General features: G+C 30.4%; 6 protein-coding genes across 11 annotated transcripts; 3 read left to right on the top strand and 3 right to left on the bottom strand.

Annotated features, from left to right (window-relative positions):
• Positions 1–182: 182 nt before the first annotated feature.
• On the top strand, positions 183–6,840 carry LOC138186945 (cilia- and flagella-associated protein 52). 4 transcript variants are annotated; one of them, XM_069127278.1, is made up of 10 exons: positions 183–558; positions 960–1,159; positions 1,422–1,599; positions 2,148–2,397; positions 2,541–2,817; positions 3,139–3,311; positions 4,095–4,243; positions 4,627–4,772; positions 4,882–5,033; positions 6,009–6,840. In XM_069127278.1, exons 1-10 carry the CDS (start codon positions 513–515, stop codon positions 6,499–6,501), a joined length of 2,064 nt encoding a protein of 687 aa, XP_068983379.1. In that variant the 5' UTR covers positions 183–512; the 3' UTR covers positions 6,502–6,840. The 4 variants fall into 4 exon arrangements, with proteins under 4 accessions (XP_068983379.1, XP_068983378.1, XP_068983380.1 ...); XM_069127277.1 differs by lacking the exon at positions 183–558 and adding an exon at positions 640–877; XM_069127279.1 differs by lacking the exon at positions 183–558 and adding an exon at positions 643–787.
• Positions 6,841–7,100: 260 nt separating this feature from the next.
• Atg12 (Autophagy-related 12) lies at positions 7,101–8,243 on the bottom strand. Its single transcript, XM_069127291.1, has 3 exons — positions 7,610–8,243; positions 7,366–7,502; positions 7,101–7,285 (listed from the first exon to the last, which is right to left on the bottom strand). The coding sequence occupies exons 1-3, from the start codon at positions 7,770–7,772 to the stop codon at positions 7,163–7,165; spliced, it is 423 nt and encodes a 140-aa protein (XP_068983392.1). The 5' UTR covers positions 7,773–8,243; the 3' UTR covers positions 7,101–7,162.
• Positions 8,244–8,841: 598 nt separating this feature from the next.
• Rpn5 (regulatory particle non-ATPase 5) lies at positions 8,842–10,978 on the top strand. Its single transcript, XM_069127287.1, has 7 exons — positions 8,842–9,026; positions 9,114–9,350; positions 9,431–9,535; positions 9,612–9,793; positions 9,869–10,093; positions 10,195–10,351; positions 10,434–10,978. Exons 1-7 carry the CDS (start codon positions 8,904–8,906, stop codon positions 10,722–10,724), a joined length of 1,320 nt encoding a protein of 439 aa, XP_068983388.1. The 5' UTR covers positions 8,842–8,903; the 3' UTR covers positions 10,725–10,978.
• On the bottom strand, positions 10,972–13,028 carry LOC138186949 (uncharacterized). Its single transcript, XM_069127289.1, has 3 exons — positions 12,696–13,028; positions 11,946–12,105; positions 10,972–11,873 (listed from the first exon to the last, which is right to left on the bottom strand). Exons 1-3 carry the CDS (start codon positions 13,026–13,028, stop codon positions 11,800–11,802), a joined length of 567 nt encoding a protein of 188 aa, XP_068983390.1. The 3' UTR covers positions 10,972–11,799.
• A 183-nt stretch (positions 13,029–13,211) lies between these two features.
• On the top strand, positions 13,212–17,630 carry IleRS-m (Isoleucyl-tRNA synthetase, mitochondrial). Its single transcript, XM_069127276.1, has 16 exons — positions 13,212–13,325; positions 13,398–13,744; positions 13,815–13,937; positions 14,009–14,159; positions 14,294–14,498; positions 14,577–14,881; positions 14,960–15,126; positions 15,237–15,473; positions 15,565–15,737; positions 15,830–15,968; positions 16,045–16,202; positions 16,268–16,411; positions 16,471–16,681; positions 16,759–17,011; positions 17,092–17,273; positions 17,385–17,630. Exons 2-16 carry the CDS (start codon positions 13,535–13,537, stop codon positions 17,598–17,600), a joined length of 2,874 nt encoding a protein of 957 aa, XP_068983377.1. The 5' UTR covers positions 13,212–13,325; positions 13,398–13,534; the 3' UTR covers positions 17,601–17,630.
• Positions 16,438–24,236, bottom strand: Grip163 (gamma-tubulin complex component 6). 3 transcript variants are annotated; one of them, XM_069127270.1, is made up of 15 exons: positions 23,482–24,236; positions 23,190–23,404; positions 22,869–23,104; positions 22,638–22,767; positions 22,157–22,516; positions 21,885–21,995; positions 21,627–21,797; positions 21,255–21,553; positions 20,877–21,096; positions 20,562–20,793; positions 20,273–20,474; positions 18,840–20,190; positions 18,509–18,718; positions 18,268–18,440; positions 16,438–18,189 (listed from the first exon to the last, which is right to left on the bottom strand). In XM_069127270.1, the coding sequence occupies exons 1-15, from the start codon at positions 23,708–23,710 to the stop codon at positions 17,865–17,867; spliced, it is 4,464 nt and encodes a 1,487-aa protein (XP_068983371.1). In that variant the 5' UTR covers positions 23,711–24,236; the 3' UTR covers positions 16,438–17,864. The 3 variants fall into 3 exon arrangements, with proteins under 3 accessions (XP_068983371.1, XP_068983372.1, XP_068983370.1); XM_069127271.1 differs by having other exon boundaries at positions 20,273–20,477; positions 22,196–22,516; positions 23,482–24,234; XM_069127269.1 differs by having other exon boundaries at positions 20,273–20,477; positions 23,482–24,234.
• Positions 24,237–24,308: the final 72 nt, after the last annotated feature.

Raw genomic sequence — 24,308 nt, forward strand, 5'->3', positions numbered from 1 at the left:
CATCTGACGCAAAGTTCCGCAAGCCGTAAGATGTCACGTCTGTTCAGTAGTCCATCTGTGATTCTATTATCGATATTTTTCCATGCTAGTTCTCGATATTACCAACTTTTGTTATTTTCATTAATATTATTCATTATTATTATTATTATTATATTATTTCATTCATCATCAAATTATAAAAAGCAATCATGAAGACAACAACGGCGATGAAAAATCAAAAACTGAAAATTTTATTCACTACTTTTTAAACGTGTTTTTTCTTAAATTTCTATCTATCTTTTTTTTAATTTTACCTCTTACGTCTTATTTCTTTTACTATAAACTGTAATTATATGTATAGTACGTATTAGCTATGTTCATCGATAACTATTTCGATATTCGTTATTACTTACACCTGTTGTGATTGCCATGGCGACGCAATTCTTATGCTGTTAGGAAGAGTTCGTGTATTACAAGCTATCAGTTGATTATAATAAAAGTCGACTCGAGTTATTATAATATTATCTTTCATTATGTCCCTAAAAGAACTTGAAATATTCGGAATAATAGCATTTGACGGTTAGTAATTACAATCATTTCGCAATAATGAGAATTCATTAAATTTCCAATATAAAAAGAACTTTATCATAATCACATAGTATATATGTATGTACAGCATATGTGTAAACACACCCGCATACACTCATATACACAATATATGTAATAAAATTGACTGATTGTCACATTTGTCACAGTGTCATGTAATCCAAAAACTTTATACGTGTATATATGCATATAAAAGAAATAGGTATATGTATATGTTTTAAGCTTGCTTCTGCTATTTGCTATGATATTTTTGTGTCATTTATCGTGTATGAAGGTTTAGAGTTTGTGTTTGGTAATATATCACGAATATTATTCTTTCATTTACCATAAAAATTACAGTGATTACATAGTCTGAATATCATATTTATTTGTAGGTATAATAAGAAACGGTTTACGATTACATCCTGATGGAGAACACCTTGTGTATCCAATGGGTAACAAAATTACTATCAAACATGTAAAAACGGGTGAACAATTCTTTCTTACTGGACATAAGAATTTCGTTTCCGCTTTATGTATTTCATCTTCAGGCGATCTGATAGCTTCCGGCCAAATAAACCATCATGGTTTTAAGGTAGATTCATTTAAAATGGATTGGATAGTTAATTTCCAGACTGCGGATATTTATGTAAATTAGTATCTTTTTATATTCATATATTTCTTTAAATATAATAAATCTAGATAGAAATATATGTAATAGTTTATGTACTTTGCATATTATATATATGTATACTATTTTTACATCTTTATATTTTCCATAGAAGTATAAAAATTTACAATGTATCAATTTCATTAACTTCAAAATTAACTAAGAGAGATCGAATACTTTATTCAAGGCAATGGTTATAATATGGGATTATAGAAATCGTAAAATGAAATCTAACTATGAAATGCACAAAGTTAGAGTCGAAGACGTGTGTTTCACGGAAAATGGACAGTATCTTATTAGTCTCGGAGGCAGAGATGATGGTCGTATCATAATATGGGATATTGAAAATGGAACTCCTCTTTGTGGTAGATATCTCCCTCTCTCCCTCTCTCTCTCTCTCTCTCTCCCTCTGTTTCTACATATGTATATATGTATTTTAACGCATCAAAGATTAAACAGCAAAGAAATAGATAAAAGTTATATAAATACAACATTATCGTAAAACGTAACTAAAGTACATATCTATATTACTTCCTCAAGGTAAAAAATACATTTGAATAATAGATACTTAGCAATAAGATACTACAAATATATTGGTATAAAAGTTCATTACATAAATCAAAGCCACAAAAAATATTTTTACAATTATAAAAAAAAATAATTTTCATTACTATGCTTATAAATACTCCAATTTCTTTAAGCTTCATAGCATAATTCTAGGTGAAGAAATAGTGATAAATAAAATATGAAGCAAATTTTGAAAAAATCCTTCATAACTGTAATGTTGCAAACAGAATTGAAGTATCTAAATTAACTGAAAAAAAGCGTTAACGCACTTACGTCTTTAATGAGATAATTTATGTCTGTCAGTTTTGTGAGTGGTACTCATATTATACTGTTACACATTGTACAGGTACTTCTGCTGGAAACGAAACATGTGGAAATATTATAATAATTGCACGAACTAACATTTGTAAAACAAGTTTTATCACTGGCGGCGACAGGAATCTTAAATTATGGCGTATCAACTCAAAGGATCAAAAGTTATATGGGACAGATATAAAAGTTGGAAAGATCAAACGTTCGATTAATTGTGCAGTTATAGATGAGAACGATGAAAATGTTTATTGCGGAACAACATCTGGCGATATCATAAAAGCAAGGTTACTCGTTTGATGATATCGATGATAATAATTTTAACCTTTTGCACCTGAGAGGCGTGTTAAGTTTTAACTAGAGAATGATTAATTGCCTTTCTTTACCTTTGCCCATAAAATAATTGAAAAGTTTTGTTTCTTTCGAATAGGCTAAACATAGAAGAATCCGAGGAAGGGACTAAATATCCCATAATGATAGGATGTTACTCGAAGATACCAACGAACAAGGGAGCACGCATGAGGAACGCAAATGGACTTCACATAAAAGTATATCCAGGTGGTGTGAAAAATTTGTTGCTTTTAAAGAAGGACAAGTTAATCGTAGGTACTGGCGATGGAACAGTCGAATTAATTGAAATAAGGAAAGACTCAAAACTTAATGCAAATAAAACGAACAAGTCACTAACCATACCCGCTATAGTAGCAGTGAGTATACATACATTTCTCACAAACATGTATATTATATTTTCTTGTGTATATGTATGTACCATATGTAAAATAAAAATTTAAGGCTTTACGGCAATAAGAAGGCAACTTCAATATTTAAATTCTATTTATTGGTTATATTCGTTTCAATCATTCCACATCCGCTACTGCATGTATATTATTGTATTTTATTCTTAATGCATTCATTACCATTGTGTCTACGTCATACGCAATATCTAATATGAATTCTCTATATCAAGAAACCACAACAGAGCACAACAAATAACAATATTTAAAAAAATAATTTTCTTTGTTGCATAGTATCGCACAACGAATGTGTGTGCCATGGTAACGTCCATGATCCGCTATCAAAACAATATGATATTAGTAGGAACCGCCTTATGTGAGATTTATGAGATCGAATTATCAAGCTTTCAGATGCGTTTAATCGTCACTTGTCACACCAGTTCGATATATGATTTAACATTTCCAAGGTAAATCATTTGTTTCCACATTTAACAAACTACTTTTATTTGAGGTACTTAAAACCGCAGGGATGTAACTGATACTTTCCTTATGTCGAGTAAATTATATTTAAAATTCAGAAATATTAAAAAGTTGCAGGTGAGGTGCCTATAAAAATTAAATCACATTCTTTGTTTGACACATACACAAATTTTTAATGAGTTTCATCTTTTAGTTTGAGTATCGAGATTTGGAGAAACAACTTACACCATTTTAGCATCAACAACTTTTTCATAAGCAACGTTCTGAGAAAAAAGCAACGTAAAATGCGAAGCAACATATTCTAAAAACGTGCTAATGCTAGAAAATGTGTTTATTGCAGATATAAATAACTGAGATAGTTTTAGATTTGCATTAGGCTTATCTTTACAACCTGTCATATTCAACAATGATCCATTACAGCAGAAGATAAACAATCTATAACATTTTACGAGTTAAAAATAAAGTCTAATAATGCACACACAACAACAGTGTCTTGTCACTAACAGTAGGTTAAATTTATACTACAGTTATATCGCAGAAAAAATCGCTTGCGTCCATTTGCCTTCAATTTACTTATATAGTTCCCTTAGCAGTTAATTTTTATAGCCTGTAAACGATACTTTTATACAACTTGGGATTATTTACATTATTTGGACCTTATTTTTTAATGCCATAGTGAACCATCTCTTTGGTTTTAAATCATCTCATCTGTATTTTATAAAAAATACAAAGAGGAAACAAAGTGCATAAAAATCCTATTATTTTTGTAGCAATAGTTCAGAGATATTTGCAACCGCTAGTAAAAATGACATACGAATATGGAAGTTGGCCACCCAAAAAGAATTACTCCGAATCACCGTGTCAAATTTTACTTGTTCCAGTATATGTTTCAATAGTAATGGTGATTCTATAATATCGGGTAAGTTAATAGCATACAGTGACGAACAAAAGTATTGACGCGGACAAACTCATTTCGTGAACTTCTAGATGAATTTGTACAAAATACTTTTCTTTACTCAACTTTTTTGTAAAATATGAGAAGCAGCATAATTCTTATAAGGAATTAAAATTTCTGTTTCGGTTACGATTCGTTATATCGCTTTTTATTTATTTGCAAAATGTTGTTATTTATTTCTAAAACAGTTCTAGAACGACTGTTGTATCGATTATACAGTAGGTAATTAAAATTCAGATTTCATAAGATTTCACAGGAAAATTCGATCTCTGCCAATATTTTTGTTCATTACTGTACGTTGCCACGTATCGTGCATAATTTAATTTGCATTAATCTATTGGAGGAAGCTTGGAACGATGGTACGATAAGAGGATTTGCTTTGAATGGCGGAAAACTACTATTCGAAATTAATTGCGCTCACACAAAATCTGTGTCAACAATCACTATTACCAAAGATGACGATAAACTGATTAGCGGTGGTTGTGATGGACAGGTATACAAACTTTATAGCCCCTTAAATTTTCGAATTAGAATGCTCATTGTTGTTCTTTGTTGGAGCAATGTTTCAATTTCGGTTTATTGAAACGTACACCTTCATTTAGGTGCGAATATGGAATGCAAAATCTGAATTACGACATTTATTGCAAGTCCTAAAAGAACACAGAGGTCCAATAACGTCATTACACGTTTCACCTGATAACAAGAGTTTGATCAGTTCTAGCACAGATGGTACATGTATATTATGGGATTTAAGGTAATAATCCGGCAACCATAAAAATTATAAACCTAAACTATCATGCATATTTGGGTACTTGGTACAATTTAATCAAAAGATTGTGAACTAATGTACAGAGTGTATAAAAAGTAAATGTAAAAATCACCGTAGCGTGATTGTACACCTCTGGATTGGTATAGATCTGTAAAAAAAGGTTCATGCAAAATTGACTGAGTATGATTGTCAAGGTCAAAGCCTTTTTTATTGTAGCACATTCTATTCATCGCAAACAACAAAAATTTCAAAGGAACCATGGGTCGCAAATGACTTCTTCTCCCGGAAAAAAATGTTAAAGTTTTAAAATTCTTAAACCAGCTTTATTCATAATGTGCTTACATACTACAGTGATATACCACCAAAAAATAGCACCTATTGTTACACGTAGATGCTCTAGATTCACCATTATATATTCTATATCTTCCTTTATTTCTTTTTCTCTTACTGTCTATTTAAATAGCCCCGAACTTGCATTTCCATATCTCCGTCAGTTCCTCCCCACGATTATGTATTGATTCTGTATGGCAAAAACCACATTGAATCGGATGTTGTAGTTGTTTACGTAAGTTGTAACGGACATAATCCGTTAAAAGAAAAAGATCCGTTGCCGTCAAATCTTACGAACAAGGAGGCCGTATGTGAAGAACAGGTCTATGTCCTATCCGTCTTGTTCAAAAGATTTTGTTTAAAAATTGGTATACCGATCAGCTATGGTGAGGTGGAATACCATTGTGTAACCAAAAAAATGTTGACCTTAAAAATCATGCTTAAGGTCAATTTTGCACGAACTTTTTTTACAAATCTTCGCCGATCCTGGAGTGTAGAATCACACTACAATAGATTTTACACTTTTTATACACTCTGTACACAAAAGACTTCAACATTAACAAAGAATTCAAATTATGATAACTCTTATAACTATTATACAATACGCGATTTTACTCATTTTTTCTTTAGAAATTTCACGAGAAAGTTTATGCTGAGTGGAAGCACAATGTATATGGCAACATGTTTTGTTCCTACCGGCATTCAAATTTTAACATGTGGTACAGATCGCAAAATAGCTTATTGGGAAACATTGGATGGTTCATTGGTTCGGGAAATTGAAGGTTCGATGGCGGGGACCTTAAATACTATAAGTATTAGTCATGACGGACAATATTTTCTCACTGGATCAGAAGATTCTATTGTAAAACTATGGGAATATCGTACCGCTAGTACTATTCGTTTGGGTCTTGCACACGCTGCTACCGTTACTCGTTGTGTCTTTGCTCCAAACAATAAATTTATTGTTACGGCAAGTGCAGACGGTGCTATAATGCTTTGGGAATACCCCTTTTCGGAAACATCGATTACACCGATTAAAGACGATACCAAACAGCACACGCTAGAACCAACATCAGTACCTTGCCCATCGAAAACGGATGACATGTGTGAAAATTGTAAATAATGCACTACATAAACTGCAATACACATTCACCAATTATTCGAATATCTCACAATAAATCAAAATTAATTGTCGATAGATTCGATGACTATGATTCCACACAGAAAGATTCACATAATCACGTAAAAGATTCGATTATATCTTATTTTTAAAGCGAGATATTTCACTTCTTTGTGTGAACAATATCATTGAATTGTTCTATACTACCATAAACCAAATCGTATTTTACATAATACCTGTTAGTACAAAACAATTCAATGCATACAAATGGTGATAGAGAGAAAGAACAATTTTTTTTATAAATGTTCTTTTTTAAGAATAAATCATCTATTCCTTATTTAACATATTTACTTCTTTTTTGTATAATTATTTTTCAACAAAGAAGAGGAAACAAAAAGGATTAGGAAGCAAATAACAAAAATAGATCATTTTCTATAATTATAGTAACAGTTATAATCAATATTTTACAGTATCTTCACCTTATTTTCTGACATTCCATGAAATCTATTATATTATCCATGATTAAATTTGAAATACTCATTGAATACTTATTGAATAGAGTTTATATATAATACCTAAGAAAGTAAATGATGATGGAAGTATTAAAATGATTGTAATATATTTATGTGATAATTCATAAAATTATTGTATTTCGAAACAGCACTTAACCCCAAGCTTGGCTTTTACAATAGTGAAGTATTAATTTTCCATCTGCACCATAACAATCATACAAGTTTTTTACTACCTGATCTGGTGCAGGTGCAAATGTTTGATTTACATAAAGAAACTAGCAAAGAAAAAAATGTATTTATATATGTAAAAACATTACAAATTCTAGAATAGATATAACCCTTACTTAACACTTACCAGTTTTTCATTTGAATCTAATTTAAGGTATCTTCTGATAAAATCGGAAATTCGACCAATGCAATAATCTTGACTGACAGACCATTTCTTTTGTTTCATTATCGGTGCGTTCCCAGTTGCTTTCAACAAAATATCAACTGAAAAATTGGTCAAATACCAATAAGATAATTATTTTGCACTGACTCTGAGCTTGTTAAGTTTAAATTTAATATTATATCTCCTCTGCAAATAGCAAGTCTTTTACTTTTTGCTCTATCCTTTGAAGCAACTTGAACTCCATTTCGTACTAATGGTGTTTCCGAAGGTATTGTTTCAAGACTAGCAGGTGTATCTTCATTTGTTAAAGTTTCTCCCATTTCCTCAGATTTTTCAGTTATAGTCACATCATTTCCTTCTTTCTCGGACATTGTGTATGTTCGATTACAATTTTAAACGTTTGTCAAAAAAGAAAGATTGTGTCATTGGGACTTAACCAAACTATGCAAGATTGAAATAAAGTATAAAATTGCCATAAAAGATAAATTACATAAAGCCAATCTTCAATTGAGTAAAAAGTAAATGTCTTAACGTTATCTTAAATTATTTCAGTGAAATGAATAATTTTCATGCACAAAACATGTTTCACAGACTTAATTTTTATTGGATTTTATAAATATTCACTTTGGTATGCCACACAGGGACTCAGATCCATGATATATTAATTCTTTATCAAAATAAATATGTGTATAAGACAAATATATTAAGGCAAACGTATCGTTTCTTAGTATTGTCTTTTCTTAATAATTTCAGCAAATTAGAACACTAATATTTGCTAATATGCTGGTATCAAAAATTGAATGTTGTCATATTTGTACTGCATCTAGGGAAATTCGAATCTCATGATAAGTAATTGCGATTTACATTGATGCTTAGAGAAATTATTTTATTTTCTAGTCCTAATAAAGTATAATATCAATACTAAACTACTCTTGCTATCATTTTATTTTTCCTATATAATTACTGTGGAAAAAAATATATTTTCACAGTAAATGAAAAAGAGTGAATGACTTCCCATACACGTGGCGCCATAATTACTAGCAGTGTGAAATCATTATTTTGGACTAAAGCAGCAGTTCCCTATAGCAATATACCTATGAGTTCGAGTTCGTTTAAGTTTAACATTTGTTAGTGCTATTTTACAAATGGTGGATGACAATCAGTTTTGAGTCATGTGGGATAGGAGAAATATTAGATTTATGTGAATTATACATATAAAATTATATGTAAAGATACCCCTTTAGTATATTTGGATAAAGAGAGATAAATAAAAAGAAAATATATAAAACTTTAAATAAAGAGCGATTATTTGCTAAAATTAACCGTGTCGGTTTTGTTGGAATAGAAGTTTTCCTAACCTAAGTTTTAATTGATATTTTAATCAAGGTAAGATTAATATTTTTACATATCTAATATATTTATACTTCTAATGTTAAATTATTTAATTGATGATCCTCTTTGATTAAAGGTCGAGAGATTTGAATTGTGATAAAATTGTGAAAATGGAGGTGGATTATAGCAGCAACTGCGATATAAAAATTCCAGAATGTAAAAAACTAGCACATGAAGGAAAGCTACATGATGCTTTGGATCAATTATTAGCATTAGAAAAATTAACACGAACAGTTAAGCTTTTAAAATATTACTATATGTAACTATATAATCATGTTTGATTATAGTATGCAAATAATGAAAATAATGTTATTTTTTAGAGTGCAGATATGACATCTACATCACGGATCCTTGTGGCTATTGTTCAAATTTGTTTAGAAGCAAAGAACTGGGCTGTTCTAAATGAACATATAGTGTTGTTGTCCAAAAGACGTTCTCAGTTAAAACGAGCTGTTACAAAAATGGTTCAGGAATGTTGCACCTACGTAGATAAAATGCCTGATAAAGAGACCAAAATAAAGTTAATAGAAACATTGCGCACTGTAACTGAAGGAAAGGTAAAGGATTTGAGCCCTGTGATTGTTTCAAGTTGTATTTTTAAACATTCTGAAAAATCAATGTAATTCTGTTGTTGAAGATATACGTAGAAGTTGAAAGAGCAAGGCTTACCCATCGCTTGGCAAAAATCAAAGAAGAGGATGGAGATATCTCAGGTGCAGCAGCTGTTATGCTGGAATTACAGGTATCAATTTCTCAGAAACATATTAGGCAATTAAACATTGAAACATAATAGTATTATACTATACCACCTGTTCTAGGTTGAAACATATGGTACCATGTCACGTTTGGAGAAAGCATCTCTTATCCTAGAGCAAATGCGATTATGTTTAGCAAAAAAAGATTTTATGCGTACACAAATAATAGCAAAGAAAATTAATGTTAAATTCTTTAGTGATGAAAATGATGAAGAAACTCAGACTCTCAAATTGAAATATTATGAGTAAGTATACTATTATTAAACTCTAAACGAGTATGAAACTGAAACTTATTGCTGAAAAAATTTTGTTTATTTCAGTCTAATGATGGAATTGGCCCGGCATGAAGGCTGGCATTTAGAATTATGTAGACATAATCGAGCAGTGTTGGAAACTCCAGCTGTTAGAGATGATCCTGAAAAAAGACATGCTGCTCTTTCACGTGCTGTTCTTTATCTTGTACTTGCACCACATGAACCAGAACAAGCTGATTTGACCCATAGGTTGCTTAATGACAAGCTTCTAGATGAAATACCAACATACAAGTATTACTTGTTTACTTTTGACAAAAATATTTAAATATGTGCATAGAACCTTCTATTTTCTATACTGACAGTCCGTTTTTATTTGCTTAATTTTTTTTTAGAGAACTGTTACGTCTTTTTGTAAATCCAGAACTAATAAAATGGTCAGGACTGTGTGAAATTTATGAAAAAGACCTTAAAGCTACGGAAGTTTTTAGTACTTGGACTGAAGAAGGTCGTAAGCGATGGGCTGATCTCCGAAATCGCGTCGTTGAACATGTGAGTTTGAAATCTCAGAATCGTTTCATTTCATATTGACGTATTTGCATTGAATATTTATTCTATCTCCTTTAACTTTTAGAACATTAGGATTATGGCAAAATATTACACAAAAATTACACTAACTCGCATGGCAGAATTATTGGATTTACCAGTTGAAGAAACTGAAGCATGTCTATGCAGTTTAGTAGAAACTGGCGTGATAAATGCTCGTACAGATCGACCAGCCGGTGTAGTTCGTTTCACAGGAACCCAAGAACCAGCTGCTCTTTTGGATGCCTGGGCTGCATCTTTATCAAAATTAATGAGTCTTGTCAATCACACAACTCATCTTATTCACCAAGAAGAAATGTTGGCCGTAGCTCAATCCTGAAAGATGAATTTCTTCTTTCTCTTTCTCCCTTATTCTCTGCCTCTTTTTCCCTCCTCTCTTTACACTATACTCTCATTTTCTTCAAATTTCTTCTTTACTAAATCCTTTATAAAAATTATTTGTACGAAACTACTACACATAAACAATTATACAGTTTGAATGTGCGACCTAAAGAAAGCATTTAACGAGCTCCTTTCGATCTGTTTTTAACGCGTGTACTAGATCGTAAAATAAACATTATACGAAGTATAAAACATCTTTTTTTTATTCGCTTTTTCATTAAGTAATACATCGTAAATGTACATTCAAATAGCTCTTACAAATGTTAATAACAGTAAAATTCTATATCTTCTTCTCGTTTTCGTTATTTATTATAACCGTTCAATACACAAAAATACGCCAGTTTTTTCTTCGTTTCCTGCGAGTATCAAGTTCAAATAAATAATTTGTAAGATAAAACAACTTCCCCAAATTACGGCAATATTTTATTATTGTCCATTATAGGTTTCAATAATACTTATTGACCATGTTATTCATCATATTTTTAACATTGTATGAATATGTTTAACAAATAATATCTATCACGCTATTGTAACTTCTTCTCAATTTGTAAAATTCGTTATATTATACATAAAAGATAGTGTAAAAATTTATATATATAATTTGTATTATGTTTGCAAAAGATTTATATAATCAAAAAAAAAAAAGAAACGTATATATAGTGACCTCATTGAATTAAATTTCTACATATAATGATTCGAATATTTCACTTATAGAAATATTCTCTTATCAATTGGATTATTGTGCGAATTGCATTTTATTCATCAAACAGCTATCCGATATTTTGCTAATACCGACATTCTGATAAAATAACAGACAATGAGTATCGAGTACACCCTTCTTTCCCCTTTAACCCTTAACGGGTAGAACGTGTGATAATATTTCTTTTGTAATAAAAAAAAAGTACGTTCAATGTAATAAACGTATGTAATAAAAATGAACAATAGTTCATAATTCAAAAGTATAATTTACAGTTTTTGTTGCGACCGTCTTTCAATCGAAAAAAGATATCGTTTCAAGGTTTACACCTGACGTTTTGGTCAATAGCGATGCTATCGCAAGAAACACTTGCACTATTTGATTTGGTATCTAAAGTGTAAAAGAAAGACAAACGTTATAGTGTTAATAGTAAACTTTTATAAGAGAACGAAAGATTCTTACTGCTCTCGATAGTTTTGCGTACAAGCGCTACCGCCTCTGCATAAGAAGGCGGAGGTAATTCATTGCAAATTTCTTGAGCGATTGCTTCGTAAGAGGGTGGACCTGGAGTTTGTATGTCAATACGTTCGATACCACGAGCACCGCTCAATTCCTGTAAATGCTATATTCAACGATTAAATCATTTTGAACTATTCACCAATAAATTTGTTTATTTTCATTGAATTTAATACATTTGAAAATAAAAATAATTTGGTAGGTAATGGAAGTATAGGTATCAATGAAGTTTAATTGAATGTATAAGTGTTATATATTTAAGTTTTATTCATTATATATCCTTAACGTATATACATTATTTATTGAATAATTGAAATTAATATTTACATTTTCGTGTAAAGAAACCGTATCTAACGAAACTTCATTGGTGCCCATCTCCACTACTTATCCATTTATTTTTGTCACCGATTGTATATCTTAACTATGTTTGTAATCCAAATGTATTTACTATTTTGTATATACTTTAATATTCGGATGATCTTTATTTGATCACACATCGAAAATTGTGCAAAACGTGCAAACATACACAATATATACTTTTCGAGAATCGGTACTTTTCTAATAATTGCTTTATGACATAGCTAATAATATATAACGTATAATTTATGTGAATGTTATAAAAATCAAGGACGTATGAAATTAATTAATCAAAAACTATTCAAATATCAACAAAATTGGAAAAGAACAGTTACTTACTCTGAACAATTGTCGTTGATGAAATATCATCTGTATAACGGACTTTCGTCGCAGGTAAAGCATACATTTGACAGCTACCATTAGTCCAGAACAAATGAATATTGGACCAATAAGCCACATGTGACCAAGTTTAAAAAATATGTGTCCGCCTACGATATCGTCCAAAGAAAAAATAGTAATAGCTGTCCCAATCATAAACAGAATAACGCTCAATGCAAGATAGCTATAGCTAGTGCAGTCACATTTGCCAAAAGTGTTTGCCGATTCTTCATATCGTTCCTCAACACGATGTGCTCTATTCGATAAGAACGAACTTTCGAAAACCGTAGCCATATTCCATTAATAATAACCAAACACAAGATTGAAATTGGATCGGCCGGGGACAAACCAGAACGAACTAACCTACCTATGTTACACTTAAATCCCTTGCGTTCTACACTTGAAAATATTACTTTCTCTTTCGAAAATTTCTCCGAAACTTTACTTTTAGCGAATATTAAATTCTAATCACGTAGAAACAAAAATAATAAAATAAAAGTCATTTTAGTACTTAAGGAAAAATAATAGAGCAGGTATTAATCTTAATAACTGAGAATACATTCCGTTCCTTATGTATGTTGGCGATACCGGGTATGTAATAATAATAAGAATAATTAAATGGTATTCAGTTTAATATTACGTGTCTCGCCTATTTTTTATCAGAAAAATCATGTCTTTACAAGTAAAAATGTTTATAATAATGTACATCGAAAGTTAGTGATCTGATTTGAATGTTCAAGAAAAGCAGTATTTATCTAACGAAATATATGATTGTATCTGCAAAATAAAATTCAGTAAATATGTATAGATTACTTATTAACCGAACATTAGTTACAAATCAAGTTCTAAGGAAAACAAATGACGAAGTAGCCGGTAGTGTTAAGAAAAATACCAAAATTACATCAAAAGGGCAACAAAAATATACAGAGACTGTTCTGCTTCCGCGAACCGAATTTCCTGTACAACTTAATGGGAAAGCACGAATAGAGGCAGATAAACGCTTAACTGAAGTAAGTCATTATATTCTTAAGTATTCTATTGTTTATTTAAATATTTATTCTTCTAATTATATCATTATAGAAGTGTGGTTTTTCTGAATTGTACGAGTGGCAAAAGAAAAATCTTTCAGGGCCAGATTTTGTTTTACACGATGGGCCTCCTTATGCAAATGGAATTCCTCATATGGGACATGTTATCAATAAGGTTTTGTGTTTTTGCAATAATTTCTTTTCTAGATTATGCATTTCTCTAGCTGTTTTAATGGTTTCTTGCAGATTTTAAAGGATGTAACATTAAGACATAAGATTATGAATGGAAATCGAATTCATTATGTACCCGGTTGGGATTGTCATGGATTACCAATTGAGTTAAAGGCTATTAAAGGTTATGAAAGTGAAAATGATCCTTTAGAGATCAGGAAAAAAGGTGTAATTTATAGGTTTTTAGATCATAAATTTCTTTCATTATTAGTTCATATGATATGATATATAATCAATATTTAACATTAAATCTTTCTATTTATTGTATTATTACTTTTTTCTTTTTTTATGTACATTCAGCCCGTAATTATGCTGAAGAAGCTATTGCTAGACAGAAACAAGCTTTTCAGTCATGGGGTGTGACAGCCAATTGGAGTGAATCTGAATGTTATTTTACCAATCACTCATCATATATGAAAAATGAACTTCATCAATTTATAAAATTGTATGAGAAAGATATTATATTTAGAGATTTCATGCCAGTTTATTGGTCTCCTTCTTCAAGGTAAAATATTCAAGACTGAATAACTTAATTTCAGTTTTTTAGAAATTTACAGTTTTCTCTTTATATCTTATATTATAGAACAGCATTAGCTGAATCTGAATTAGAATACAATCAACAGCATCAAAGTAAAGCTGTGACTGTTCGTCTACGCATTAATGATATTCCAGAAAGGTTAAAATCATTTAAAAATCGTACTGTATATGCATTAATATGGACCACTACATCATGGAGTTTAGTGGCTAACCAAGCTATATCTTTCTCTTCAGATGTTACATATTGTCTTGCTGAAGATGATAAAAAAGACTTATATATTGTTGCTAAAGAACTATTAGGAGCTACTGAATCAAAGATTGGTCCTTTAAAACCAATAGTATCCTTGGAAGGTAAATTCGAAAAGTTTTTTATTTCAAATTTAACATAGATGAGTTAGAGAGATAAGTAGATAATATATGTTTTATTAGGCAAAGAATTGGAGGGCAGCACGTACTTTCATCCCTTCACTAAACAAAAATGCCCTTTATTAGCTGCAAGTCACGTTACGACAAATGCGGGAACAGGTTTAGTTCATACTGCTCCTGCACATGGTCCAGAAGATTTTCTAGTTGCACTCAAAAATAAAATTCCCATTGTAAGCTAATTTTTTCTTATTTGTAACGAATAATATTAGTATAATATCAATGTTAGATATTATTCTAAATATAATATCAATATTTAATAATGCCGTGGGGTATGCTATAGTTATCCATGGTAGACTCTAAAGGTCTGTACACTGAAGAGGCTGGGCCAGAATTTTATGGATTAGAAGTATTAACAGAGGGAGTTGATAAAGTGATGAATCTCCTGGCTCGAGATATATTGCATGTGGAAACATTAACACACAGTTATCCGTATGATTGGCGAACAAAACAACCAGTTCTTATTCGTGCTAGTCATCAATGGTTCATTAACATAAATTCTATCAGGGAAAAAATTATTGTAAGTCAGCATTTTGTGACATTTTTCTATGATAAATTATTACAAAATTTCGCAAAAACAAGGAGTATGTTTTCTTTATTATTTTCATAAGGAGAACTTTGCGAATGTGAATGTATATCCTAAACATAATCGTACATCTTTTATGAATGCTTTACTTGCTGGAATAAGGAATCGACCGTATTGGTGTATTTCGCGACAGCGTTCTTGGGGAACACCCATACCTGTAATATATAGCAAAACAACAGGCTTAGCATTTACGAATAAGTAAGTACACATATATGTATATAGTTATTTATAGTATACTGGCTTTACAGTATACACTTTTACTTATTGTTCTTTATATTCCTCCATTTTAGAGAATTGGTTGAACGTTTATGCGATTCGATAGATCGATATGGTCCTGATTGCTGGTGGGAATATTCTGTAAGAGATTTAATAGGATTAGACATAATTAAAAAATTGAATATTGATCCGAACGATATAGTAAAAGGAAATGTAAATTTCATTAAATTTTCAAGATTGAAGAAAGTCAAGTTTCAATATATCATTCATTAACATAAATCCTTCTTAGGATATCATGGACATTTGGTTCGATAGCGGAATTTCATGGTCAATGGTTTTACCAGACAAAAAAGCAAATCTTTATTTAGAAGGATATGATCAATTCAATGGTTGGTTCCAATCATCCCTAATAACATCTGTAGCTTTACAGGGATGTCCACCTTATAGGTAAATAAAACGAAAATGTTTAAAAAATGGCTGTATCAATGTAAACGCATTTTTTTATTGTTTAGTGATTTATTTGTACATGGATTTGCTGTCGATGAAAAAGGCTTAAAAATGTCAAAATCAATAGGAAATGTAATAAATCCAGAAGAAATTTTGCTAGGTGGATCTAATTTGAAGAAAAATCCAGCATATGGTGTCGATGTTTTAAGGTATTAAAATTTAATTTTATAGTATAATGGTAACATATTAATAATTTCATTTCATCTAGATGGTGGGTAGCTAACCACAGTTTCCAACATACAAAAGTGCCGGTTTCAAAAAATTTACTCGATGAATGTAAAACATGCGTTAACAAACTTCGTTTAATACTGCGCTTCCTTCTGGGTACTTTACATCATCATCCGGGTATAAATTGCAAACCTGAATATCGAATTATTGATAAATACATGTTGTATTTATTATATTCGTATAATAAACAGGTAATTTGATCTTATTCTTCAATTAGGAAATTAAATATATTACTGTATTATTATATTACAAACTAATATGTCATTAGATGCAGCAACATTATAACAACTATGAGTATCATCATGCGGGTAAAACGACTATGCATTTTATAACAAATGATGTATCAGGTCTTTACTGTACTATAATAAAAGATAGACTTTATTGTGACGAGGTAACATCTTCGATGCGCACTGCAGCTGTGCAAGTTATAAAAGAAATTCTGAATGTTCTTATCAGATCCATTGCACCAATTCTACCTCATCTAGCAGAAGAAGCATGGCTATATCATCCCGAAAATATCGGTATGTTATAGCCCTTTTCTATGAGAAATATGAGATTTCAAGACACTTTTTTATTAATTAAACTTAATTATAATGTACAGCGTCGATACCATTGCACTGTACGCAATATAAAATATCAGAGTCATGGAATGATTCAAAAATCGCACAATACATAGATACGGCAATTCGATTGAGAAATAATGTTTTAAAAGTCGCTGATAAAACTACATGGAAATTATATGGCGTTATAGAAGCTACAAAAGATGATTTTGTTTTGCTTTCTGTGAGTATTATTTATACAAAAGAAACTAAAGTTATGTTTTGTATATTATTGAGTGAACACTTGATATTATATGAATGTGTGCACTGACTTATACTTTCTCTATTTACGTAGCTTCTTCACGACCAGCAAAAACCATCAATGTCTGAATTATGTGAAATATTACAACTGTCGTCGGTTACATTAATTGAAAATCATACTATCAATGAAACACAAATCCAACTATACGACATTCAGGAGAAGTTGTGCGAACGTTGTAGGAGATATCCTGAAAGTCAGAAAGATGATCTATGTTCACGTTGTGTTAAAGTACTTACTAAAAACCATTGATTGCGGCTGTGTAATAATTTTTATCGAAAATGCTGTTTTATATGATTTATCCCTTACTCTTTCCAATTCTGATAACAAAAGCAATCATTAATCTTTTATGAATATATTTCAAAAACTTGTGAAAAATCTTTTGTTTGTTGTTAATTATTTGTATGTACAATAACTTTGAGAAGAACAAAAAATGTAAAGATTACAGCAGTGAGGATATTGGCATAGTAAATTCTTAAATTTGAAATGAAAGGAAAGAAGCTGTGTAGTATTATATTAAGGCTCTGCAGAGCCTATAGTGTTACGACAACCTTTAGCGGTTAAATCATACAGTGGATTTATATTAAGAGCATTTAGAAAATGCATTAAATGCGGTTGGTACCCGCTAGTGGCTAACTTAAACGCAACGTGCGACATATATGCTCGTAACTCAAAGAATGCTTGATACATTTGTTCCAGTTTTTTAAAATTAGGATGTACGTATCCTGTAGATTTCATTACCCAGTTTTGAGATCTTATTCTGTTATGAAATTTCAAAATGACTTTAAATATATTGGTTAAACATACGCGTACTTTTTCTCCGCGACTATTCAGCATACATCTGGAAAGAATTATCATTAAAAATAATTAATACATTTTACATTTGTATATATTTTTCGCTTTAATTCAAAGAAAATACCTTGATAATATGCGTTTTATATAATTTACATGTGCCATATAAATTTGATCTACAGTTAAAGAATGTTCCAGATCTTTTTCAAATTCAGCCCAACTTGCGTGTAACACGCTACACGTTAGATAATTATGCAACGCATTCATAAATTGTGTCATTGAATGCCTATATAACTGCAGCTAAAACAAATTAAAATTAATAATTGCATTAGAACTTATAAAAAAAAAATCATAAGATGTAATGATACCTTATGATACTGTTCTGATGTAATTGCTTTTCGTTCTCTTTTCATAATATTAAAGTCCTCTTGCAACACCCATGAAACTCGACCGCTTGTTATTAGAAATTTAAATACTTTACTGTATTGTTGCATGACTGTCTCATCAAGTATAATATTAAGTGGCCAATTTATCTTATAGTTGAGAGTAAGACAATCCAATGCAGCTGGATCTGATATCTGTAAAGATTTCATCATAAGTAAGATGTATTGATTTCGTTGAAGAAAATGAAACTTCGCGATATGTATCCAAAAAGTATAATTTTATAACAAGAAGGACAGCGTAAGATAAAAAATTTACGTGTAATTGAGCTGGTGTGTCCGTTGCTGAGAGATTGAGAAGTTCCGAATTAATATAAACATTGTTAAACGAATTAACGAGTGCTCGTTCTAGAAGATTAGTCAATGTAGCGGAATTAAATAGTTCGATAGGTATTGAGATTTCATATAAACGAGAATACAGGGAATCTGTTAAGCTCTTTGCAAATTCCCCATTTAGCAAAAAGAAATAACTACGTAAACTATGCAAATGTGAGAGCAAGCTGTTTTCTTCCAAAAAGTATTTGATAATAGCATTGTTAACGAGACGGCTCTGTACGTTGAGAGGAATACGAATCGACTTTTCTAAATAGGCCTGAAGAGAAATATGATCAATTATCTCGACATCGGTAATACTCAAAGGAGCTATTACTGACGATGCGTTATTACTTTTTTCATCACGAGCCAATTCAAATAAATCTGAAAATGTTGAATCTCCTTTCATGGCAAGAGATGATTTCGTAATTAACTGAGTCGAACTCGATGATATTATTGTAGATGAAATTTCCGAAGGAGATGAGTCTTCTAAATTATATGTTGAAATGGGGCTCTGTACTGATGAAGTAGTAAAATTATCCGTTGTACATGACATCGGTGTTTCTAAGTCATTTTCTTTGTTTGTGATGGCTATAATTTGAGAGCAACGAGGAGTACCCGTTTCATTTGTTTCATGCGTAACAGAGGTAAATTCGATTTGACGTATATCAAGTTCGTTGTTATTTGGCGTCATATTATAATCTAATGGTCGCATGCATACGCCGTCAATTTGAGATTCTGTAATATTATCGATTTTCATAACGTTTAAAAGAGTGGGTCTTTCTGTTACTGATGACTGTGTGCGATGAACTAATAGGCATTCTAAAATCTCATTCATTTGCTTATTTGTTGTATTTTTATTTGACGAAACTTTTGAGGTCGGATTCGTATTTAATCTTTCTAAATGTTCGAAATTATGAAATTCGTGTTTCTCATTATTGTTGGTTATTATTCTCTTATGTGCGTAATTTTCAAGTGAAGAACTTTGCCTTGAATCTTGATTAATTTGAGTAGACGGTATTGACATTACATTTGATGTTTGATAAGATGTATTCGTATAATTCTTATTTTCATCTTCAAGTGAGATTGGAGTTTCAATTAAAAAAAAATCTGAAGTTATTGCACAATTATGTCCTTCATTTTTTTTTAAAAACTCGTTCCTTGATTCTTGGTTTGCTCTACTTAATGTATCCACTCTTTCATTATACAATTTCATTCTTTTCTTCCGCCATTGTGAACGAATACATCGTTTATTAATATCATTAGCTAAACCTTCATAATAATTCCAAACAATTGTCCTGTAAGTGTTTAAAATTATAATGTTATACTTTTAATTTGATTTGAATATTAATAATATAGCAAATTATTAATTTTTAATACCGTTCTAAGGATTTTGATGTTTCCTTTATTCTACTTTCTTCTTTATCATGTTCGATTTCTAATTGTATCTTGTTTGATAACTCAATTTCTTCAGCCTTATTTGATTGTAAGTTATTTGTAAATACTTGTTCTTGTGGACTTGTTAAAATATTTTGTTTTACTCGTGCTACTGTGGTTACTGTGTCCCCTGGTTCTTCCTTGTCTTCTAATAATTTTGTAACAACTAACGTTCGTAGTAACAATGCGTCTACTTATAGGTAAATTTAGTTACTAATAAAAGTACACTTACCACGAAGTTTCAATAATGTATCACGTTCTGAAAGTATAGTTATTTTTGACATTTCTTTTTCTAACTGCTTCTGGTTTAAGATAGCCGTGGAAAGAGAGAGTATCGAACCAAGTGCAGCTTGACCTTTCTTTTCATATTCTCGATATCTTGATGATTGCTCGTGTAACGACATTATGCTTAAGCAAACTTTTATTTCTGGTTGCTCAGTTACACAGACACGGCATACTGGATTCTAAATTCTCATGATACAGAGATCAGTACAATATGCTGTCTGTAGTAGAATTAACTACAATATGATATATCAAGTATGCTTACTTTGGAGTCGCAAGTTCTTAGAAGTCTTACTGTTTTGCCACATTGAAGTATTGATTCAGCTAGATCATTCAAAAAACCTGGCACCTCATCATTGCAAATGCTAAAACTTTTCGTCCAAAATTTGTGACTTCTATTACGTAAATATTGTGGACGCGTTTTTATCATAAATTCTCCATATATATCGTCGCATATACCTTCAAATATCCATTTCTGTAAAAATCTGTTGCAATCAATTTAATTATACCATCCAACATTCCATGTTCGAAAGTAAACGGATTACATAATGAAGTAAAATATACAGATAAATGGAAATAAAGACGATAGAAAAACACCTGGTGTCGCGGATACACCATTTTTATTACATTCTATAATACGTACCGAAAATAAACTTCACAGCAAGATTTTAATAATGAATAAAATACCAAAGCAATTTTGGCATCTGTCACTTTAATTGCTTCATTATAAATTCTAGTAAGAATGCTACTTCCTTCTCGGGACATGTACTGATTTTCTTTGTAAGGTTCACAAACTTTAGCAACTTTAGTGATTAATTTAGCCACAGAACGTACTTTTTGAAATATTTTTAATACTCCCTCTGATTCTTTTTCATGTGTAAAAATTCTTATTAGTGCTGCTTGATAGTAAAGCAATAATTCTTTGATATTTGTACATAGAGCCTATAAAATAATAATAGTATAAATGTAACAGTCTATTTGTTTTTTAAATTTTTTATCCAATTTTGTTACAAACCTTAAATATTAGTCCTTCTTGTGGTAATTTGTTACCTTGTGATTTGTGCGTAATTAGATTCCACAAGAATTTAAAACAATTACCCCAATTAATAGCTTCCTGACAAATCTTCTTTATTGATTCTGGACTCATACCATATACACTAATGTTTCTTCGTAAGATAAATCCTGTCTAAAAAATTGTTTATAAATAATTTAAAAAACGAATTTTTTTAAAGATTTTTTGTTGCTTCACATTAAAATTAATAAAAACACATACAGCACATCTATACTCGAAGGAATTTGATTCTATTCCCAGCAACATTGATTTTACATCACATATAAATTCTTTGGTTGACACTTGTTCCAAAAGAAGCGAAGAATTCATTAACTACATTGAAAAAATAAGTACATGTAAATAATGAAATACATGATTAGTAACAAAATGCTTAAATATATATTTTACTTAAGAAATAATTATTGAAGAGAAAATGAATATTTGGATTTATATACTGAAAATAATTTATATTACATTCAATAACATTTACTTACTTCTTCCGAGATTATAAATAAATCATTCATTTGCTTAACTTTTTCTAGATGTATTGCTGCAATTGGAGTATCTGTTATAAACATCAATTCTTTAATAGATTGTATTTCTCCAAAGCATTCCCATGTTTGATGATTTACAGTTGGTAGAGTATTAATAACATTGATTTGATTCCATATATGACTCCAAATGTTCATAGTACTATTTGATTCATTGCTAACACTTTGATCTAAAACTTTCCATGTATCTATAATACTTTCGTTTTCATCTGTATTTGTCTGCATAAAAGGGAGATACAAATAATTTGTTGTGTCTCCTTTTTCCAAAGGAAAGCTGCATATATTTTTGCACTTGCTTCCAATCTACAAAATAAATTATCCGAAGAAAAATTTTAAACAGATTCATCATTTATCTAAAAATTCATATTTAACTCAAATTGTTGCGTAACATATATTCAATACAAAGTTTAAATCTATATCTTACCATATTATTTTGTAAAATATGTATATTAAGCTCTGAATTTATTGTATACTGTTGGTTTGGGCATAAAAGCATATGTGATGATATTTTATCAAATATATGATTGGACATAAAATCACATGCAGTAGACATGCTGAAAAACACACACACACACACACATATATATATATATATATATATATACACAACAAGATTACTTGAAAATAAGGATAAAATATTATTTATATAATTTACTCAATGGATTCAACCCCAACTATGGCTTTGGACTTTATTGAATTATCCAAAAAATTGAATTCATTCATAATATTTGTAGGTGCAATTCTTTTAACTGGATATCTTTCGAGTGTTGCTTCAAATTTATCCGATGATATGAAACATTCCATTGGGTATATTTGGAATGGCGGTATTTTATTATTATTGTATGTGATTTTAGGAAAAGCAGGATTTGCTTTGTCGAAATAAAATATATTCTACAGATTGTAATAAAATGCATTAATACATTTATGAAATTCTAAAAATCCATCTTCTTTGTAAATACAAAAGTTTAAATCCTACCGTTAATGGCTCAGGATTAATGTTACAATTTTTTAATTGCATTAGTAGCTGCAAAATAGAAAATACTGGTAGTTCACTGCATGGGAATTCTTCAAGATTTTCCAACAAATGTTCTAACATATTAGCATTGTATGAATGGTTTAATTTCAATTTCAATGCAAAAGCATGCTTTTGTAGTTCTAAAAGTGGATCTACTTTTTGAAGTGCTTCATAATCTGTGAAGAAGAAAGGCTGAATTGAAAGTTAAATAAATATATGAAACACATCTAGCATAATCAGGTATTAACATCACCTTGGCTAGAGATCAAACGATCACATTTTTTCAGTAATATTTCAAAAGCTTTGATTCGAAGGTGTTTAATTATTTTGATATCATGATCATAAGTAAACTGTACATTGCGGTGGGAGGATCGATATGCCTGTAATATGTTCCTGCTCAATTGAGTTACGAGACCATAAACATCGTCGTTATAACGGTCACTGATTTTGTCATTGGCACAAACGTATTCTTGAACGTTCATGACTGCACGTCCAGATTGTATAACACAGACAAATAATTGTATCACTGTTGGTTAACAAAGAGAATCGTTTGATATAATACAACGATAATACTCATTCATAGTTTTTCACATATATTGTGTTTTTTTGCTTGTTCATTCTTAGTTATTGTTATACAAGTACAAATAAGCACATACGGATACGTTGTATTTAACATATTTTCCAATACATGCACATTAGCTAAATTCAAATTAACATCAAAACGTCATTTGTATCATAATTGATGTTTTGACCCTACTATAACAATGTTTGTAGATGTTACTAATTTCTATCAAAGTAAATCGACAAATTCGAATTATACGTCATTAACCTCAACAACCATATTAAAGACTGCTTTATTTGATATCCTAACGTTACTTCATTTTCAAATCGAAGAATACAACGCGCGTTACATCACGTGGTATTTAGACCCTATCTTTCGAATTGAGAATAAGCAGAAAATACAATATTTTTAGAAGAAAAGTTACGCTTATATTTAGTTTGAATAGATTTTACGATGTGAACCAGCAGAAAAGAACTAGAAAAAAATATGAGAAGTTAAATAAAAAGAACATAGAGGAT

This window comes from Bombus flavifrons, chromosome 14 (genome assembly GCF_040668555.2).
Source record: "Bombus flavifrons isolate JBK064 chromosome 14, iyBomFlav1_principal, whole genome shotgun sequence".
Classification (NCBI taxonomy): Eukaryota; Metazoa; Arthropoda; class Insecta; order Hymenoptera; family Apidae; genus Bombus; species Bombus flavifrons.

What these genes read in the sequence shown, in the direction of transcription:
- Rpn5 (XM_069127287.1), top strand. Translation starts at nt 8,904, where the DNA reads ATGGAGGTGGATTATAGCAGCAACTGCGATATAAAAATTCCAGAATGT. An exon ending in TAGAAAAATTAACACGAACA is followed by an intron (nt 9,027 to 9,113) that starts GTTAAGCTTTTA and finishes GTTATTTTTTAG; the next exon opens with AGTGCAGATATGACATCTAC. An exon ending in GCACTGTAACTGAAGGAAAG is followed by an intron (nt 9,351 to 9,430) that starts GTAAAGGATTTG and finishes CTGTTGTTGAAG; the next exon opens with ATATACGTAGAAGTTGAAAG.
- IleRS-m (XM_069127276.1), top strand. Translation starts at nt 13,535, where the DNA reads ATGTATAGATTACTTATTAACCGAACATTAGTTACAAATCAAGTTCTA. An exon ending in TGGGACATGTTATCAATAAG is followed by an intron (nt 13,938 to 14,008) that starts GTTTTGTGTTTT and finishes GGTTTCTTGCAG; the next exon opens with ATTTTAAAGGATGTAACATT. An exon ending in ATATCATCCCGAAAATATCG is followed by an intron (nt 17,012 to 17,091) that starts GTATGTTATAGC and finishes TATAATGTACAG; the next exon opens with CGTCGATACCATTGCACTGT.
- LOC138186945 (XM_069127277.1), top strand. Translation starts at nt 769, where the DNA reads ATGCATATAAAAGAAATAGGTATATGTATATGTTTTAAGCTTGCTTCT. An exon ending in TATGATTTAACATTTCCAAG is followed by an intron (nt 3,312 to 4,094) that starts GTAAATCATTTG and finishes TTATTTTTGTAG; the next exon opens with CAATAGTTCAGAGATATTTG. An exon ending in GCGGTGGTTGTGATGGACAG is followed by an intron (nt 4,773 to 4,881) that starts GTATACAAACTT and finishes ACCTTCATTTAG; the next exon opens with GTGCGAATATGGAATGCAAA.
- Grip163 (XM_069127269.1), bottom strand. Translation starts at nt 23,710, where the DNA reads ATGAACGTTCAAGAATACGTTTGTGCCAATGACAAAATCAGTGACCGT. An exon ending in AAGAAGGACTAATATTTAAG is followed by an intron (nt 21,554 to 21,626) that starts GTTTGTAACAAA and finishes ATTATTTTATAG; the next exon opens with GCTCTATGTACAAATATCAA. An exon ending in TGCTGTGAAGTTTATTTTCG is followed by an intron (nt 21,097 to 21,254) that starts GTACGTATTATA and finishes TGATTGCAACAG; the next exon opens with ATTTTTACAGAAATGGATAT.
- Atg12 (XM_069127291.1), bottom strand. Translation starts at nt 7,772, where the DNA reads ATGTCCGAGAAAGAAGGAAATGATGTGACTATAACTGAAAAATCTGAG. An exon ending in TTCAAAGGATAGAGCAAAAA is followed by an intron (nt 7,503 to 7,609) that starts GTAAAAGACTTG and finishes CCAATTTTTCAG; the next exon opens with TTGATATTTTGTTGAAAGCA. An exon ending in TAGATTCAAATGAAAAACTG is followed by an intron (nt 7,286 to 7,365) that starts GTAAGTGTTAAG and finishes TTTCTTTGCTAG; the next exon opens with TTTCTTTATGTAAATCAAAC.
- LOC138186949 (XM_069127289.1), bottom strand. Translation starts at nt 13,028, where the DNA reads ATGGCTACGGTTTTCGAAAGTTCGTTCTTATCGAATAGAGCACATCGT. An exon ending in ATCAACGACAATTGTTCAGA is followed by an intron (nt 12,106 to 12,695) that starts GTAAGTAACTGT and finishes CGTTGAATATAG; the next exon opens with CATTTACAGGAATTGAGCGG. An exon ending in ACGCAAAACTATCGAGAGCA is followed by an intron (nt 11,874 to 11,945) that starts GTAAGAATCTTT and finishes TTTACACTTTAG; the next exon opens with ATACCAAATCAAATAGTGCA.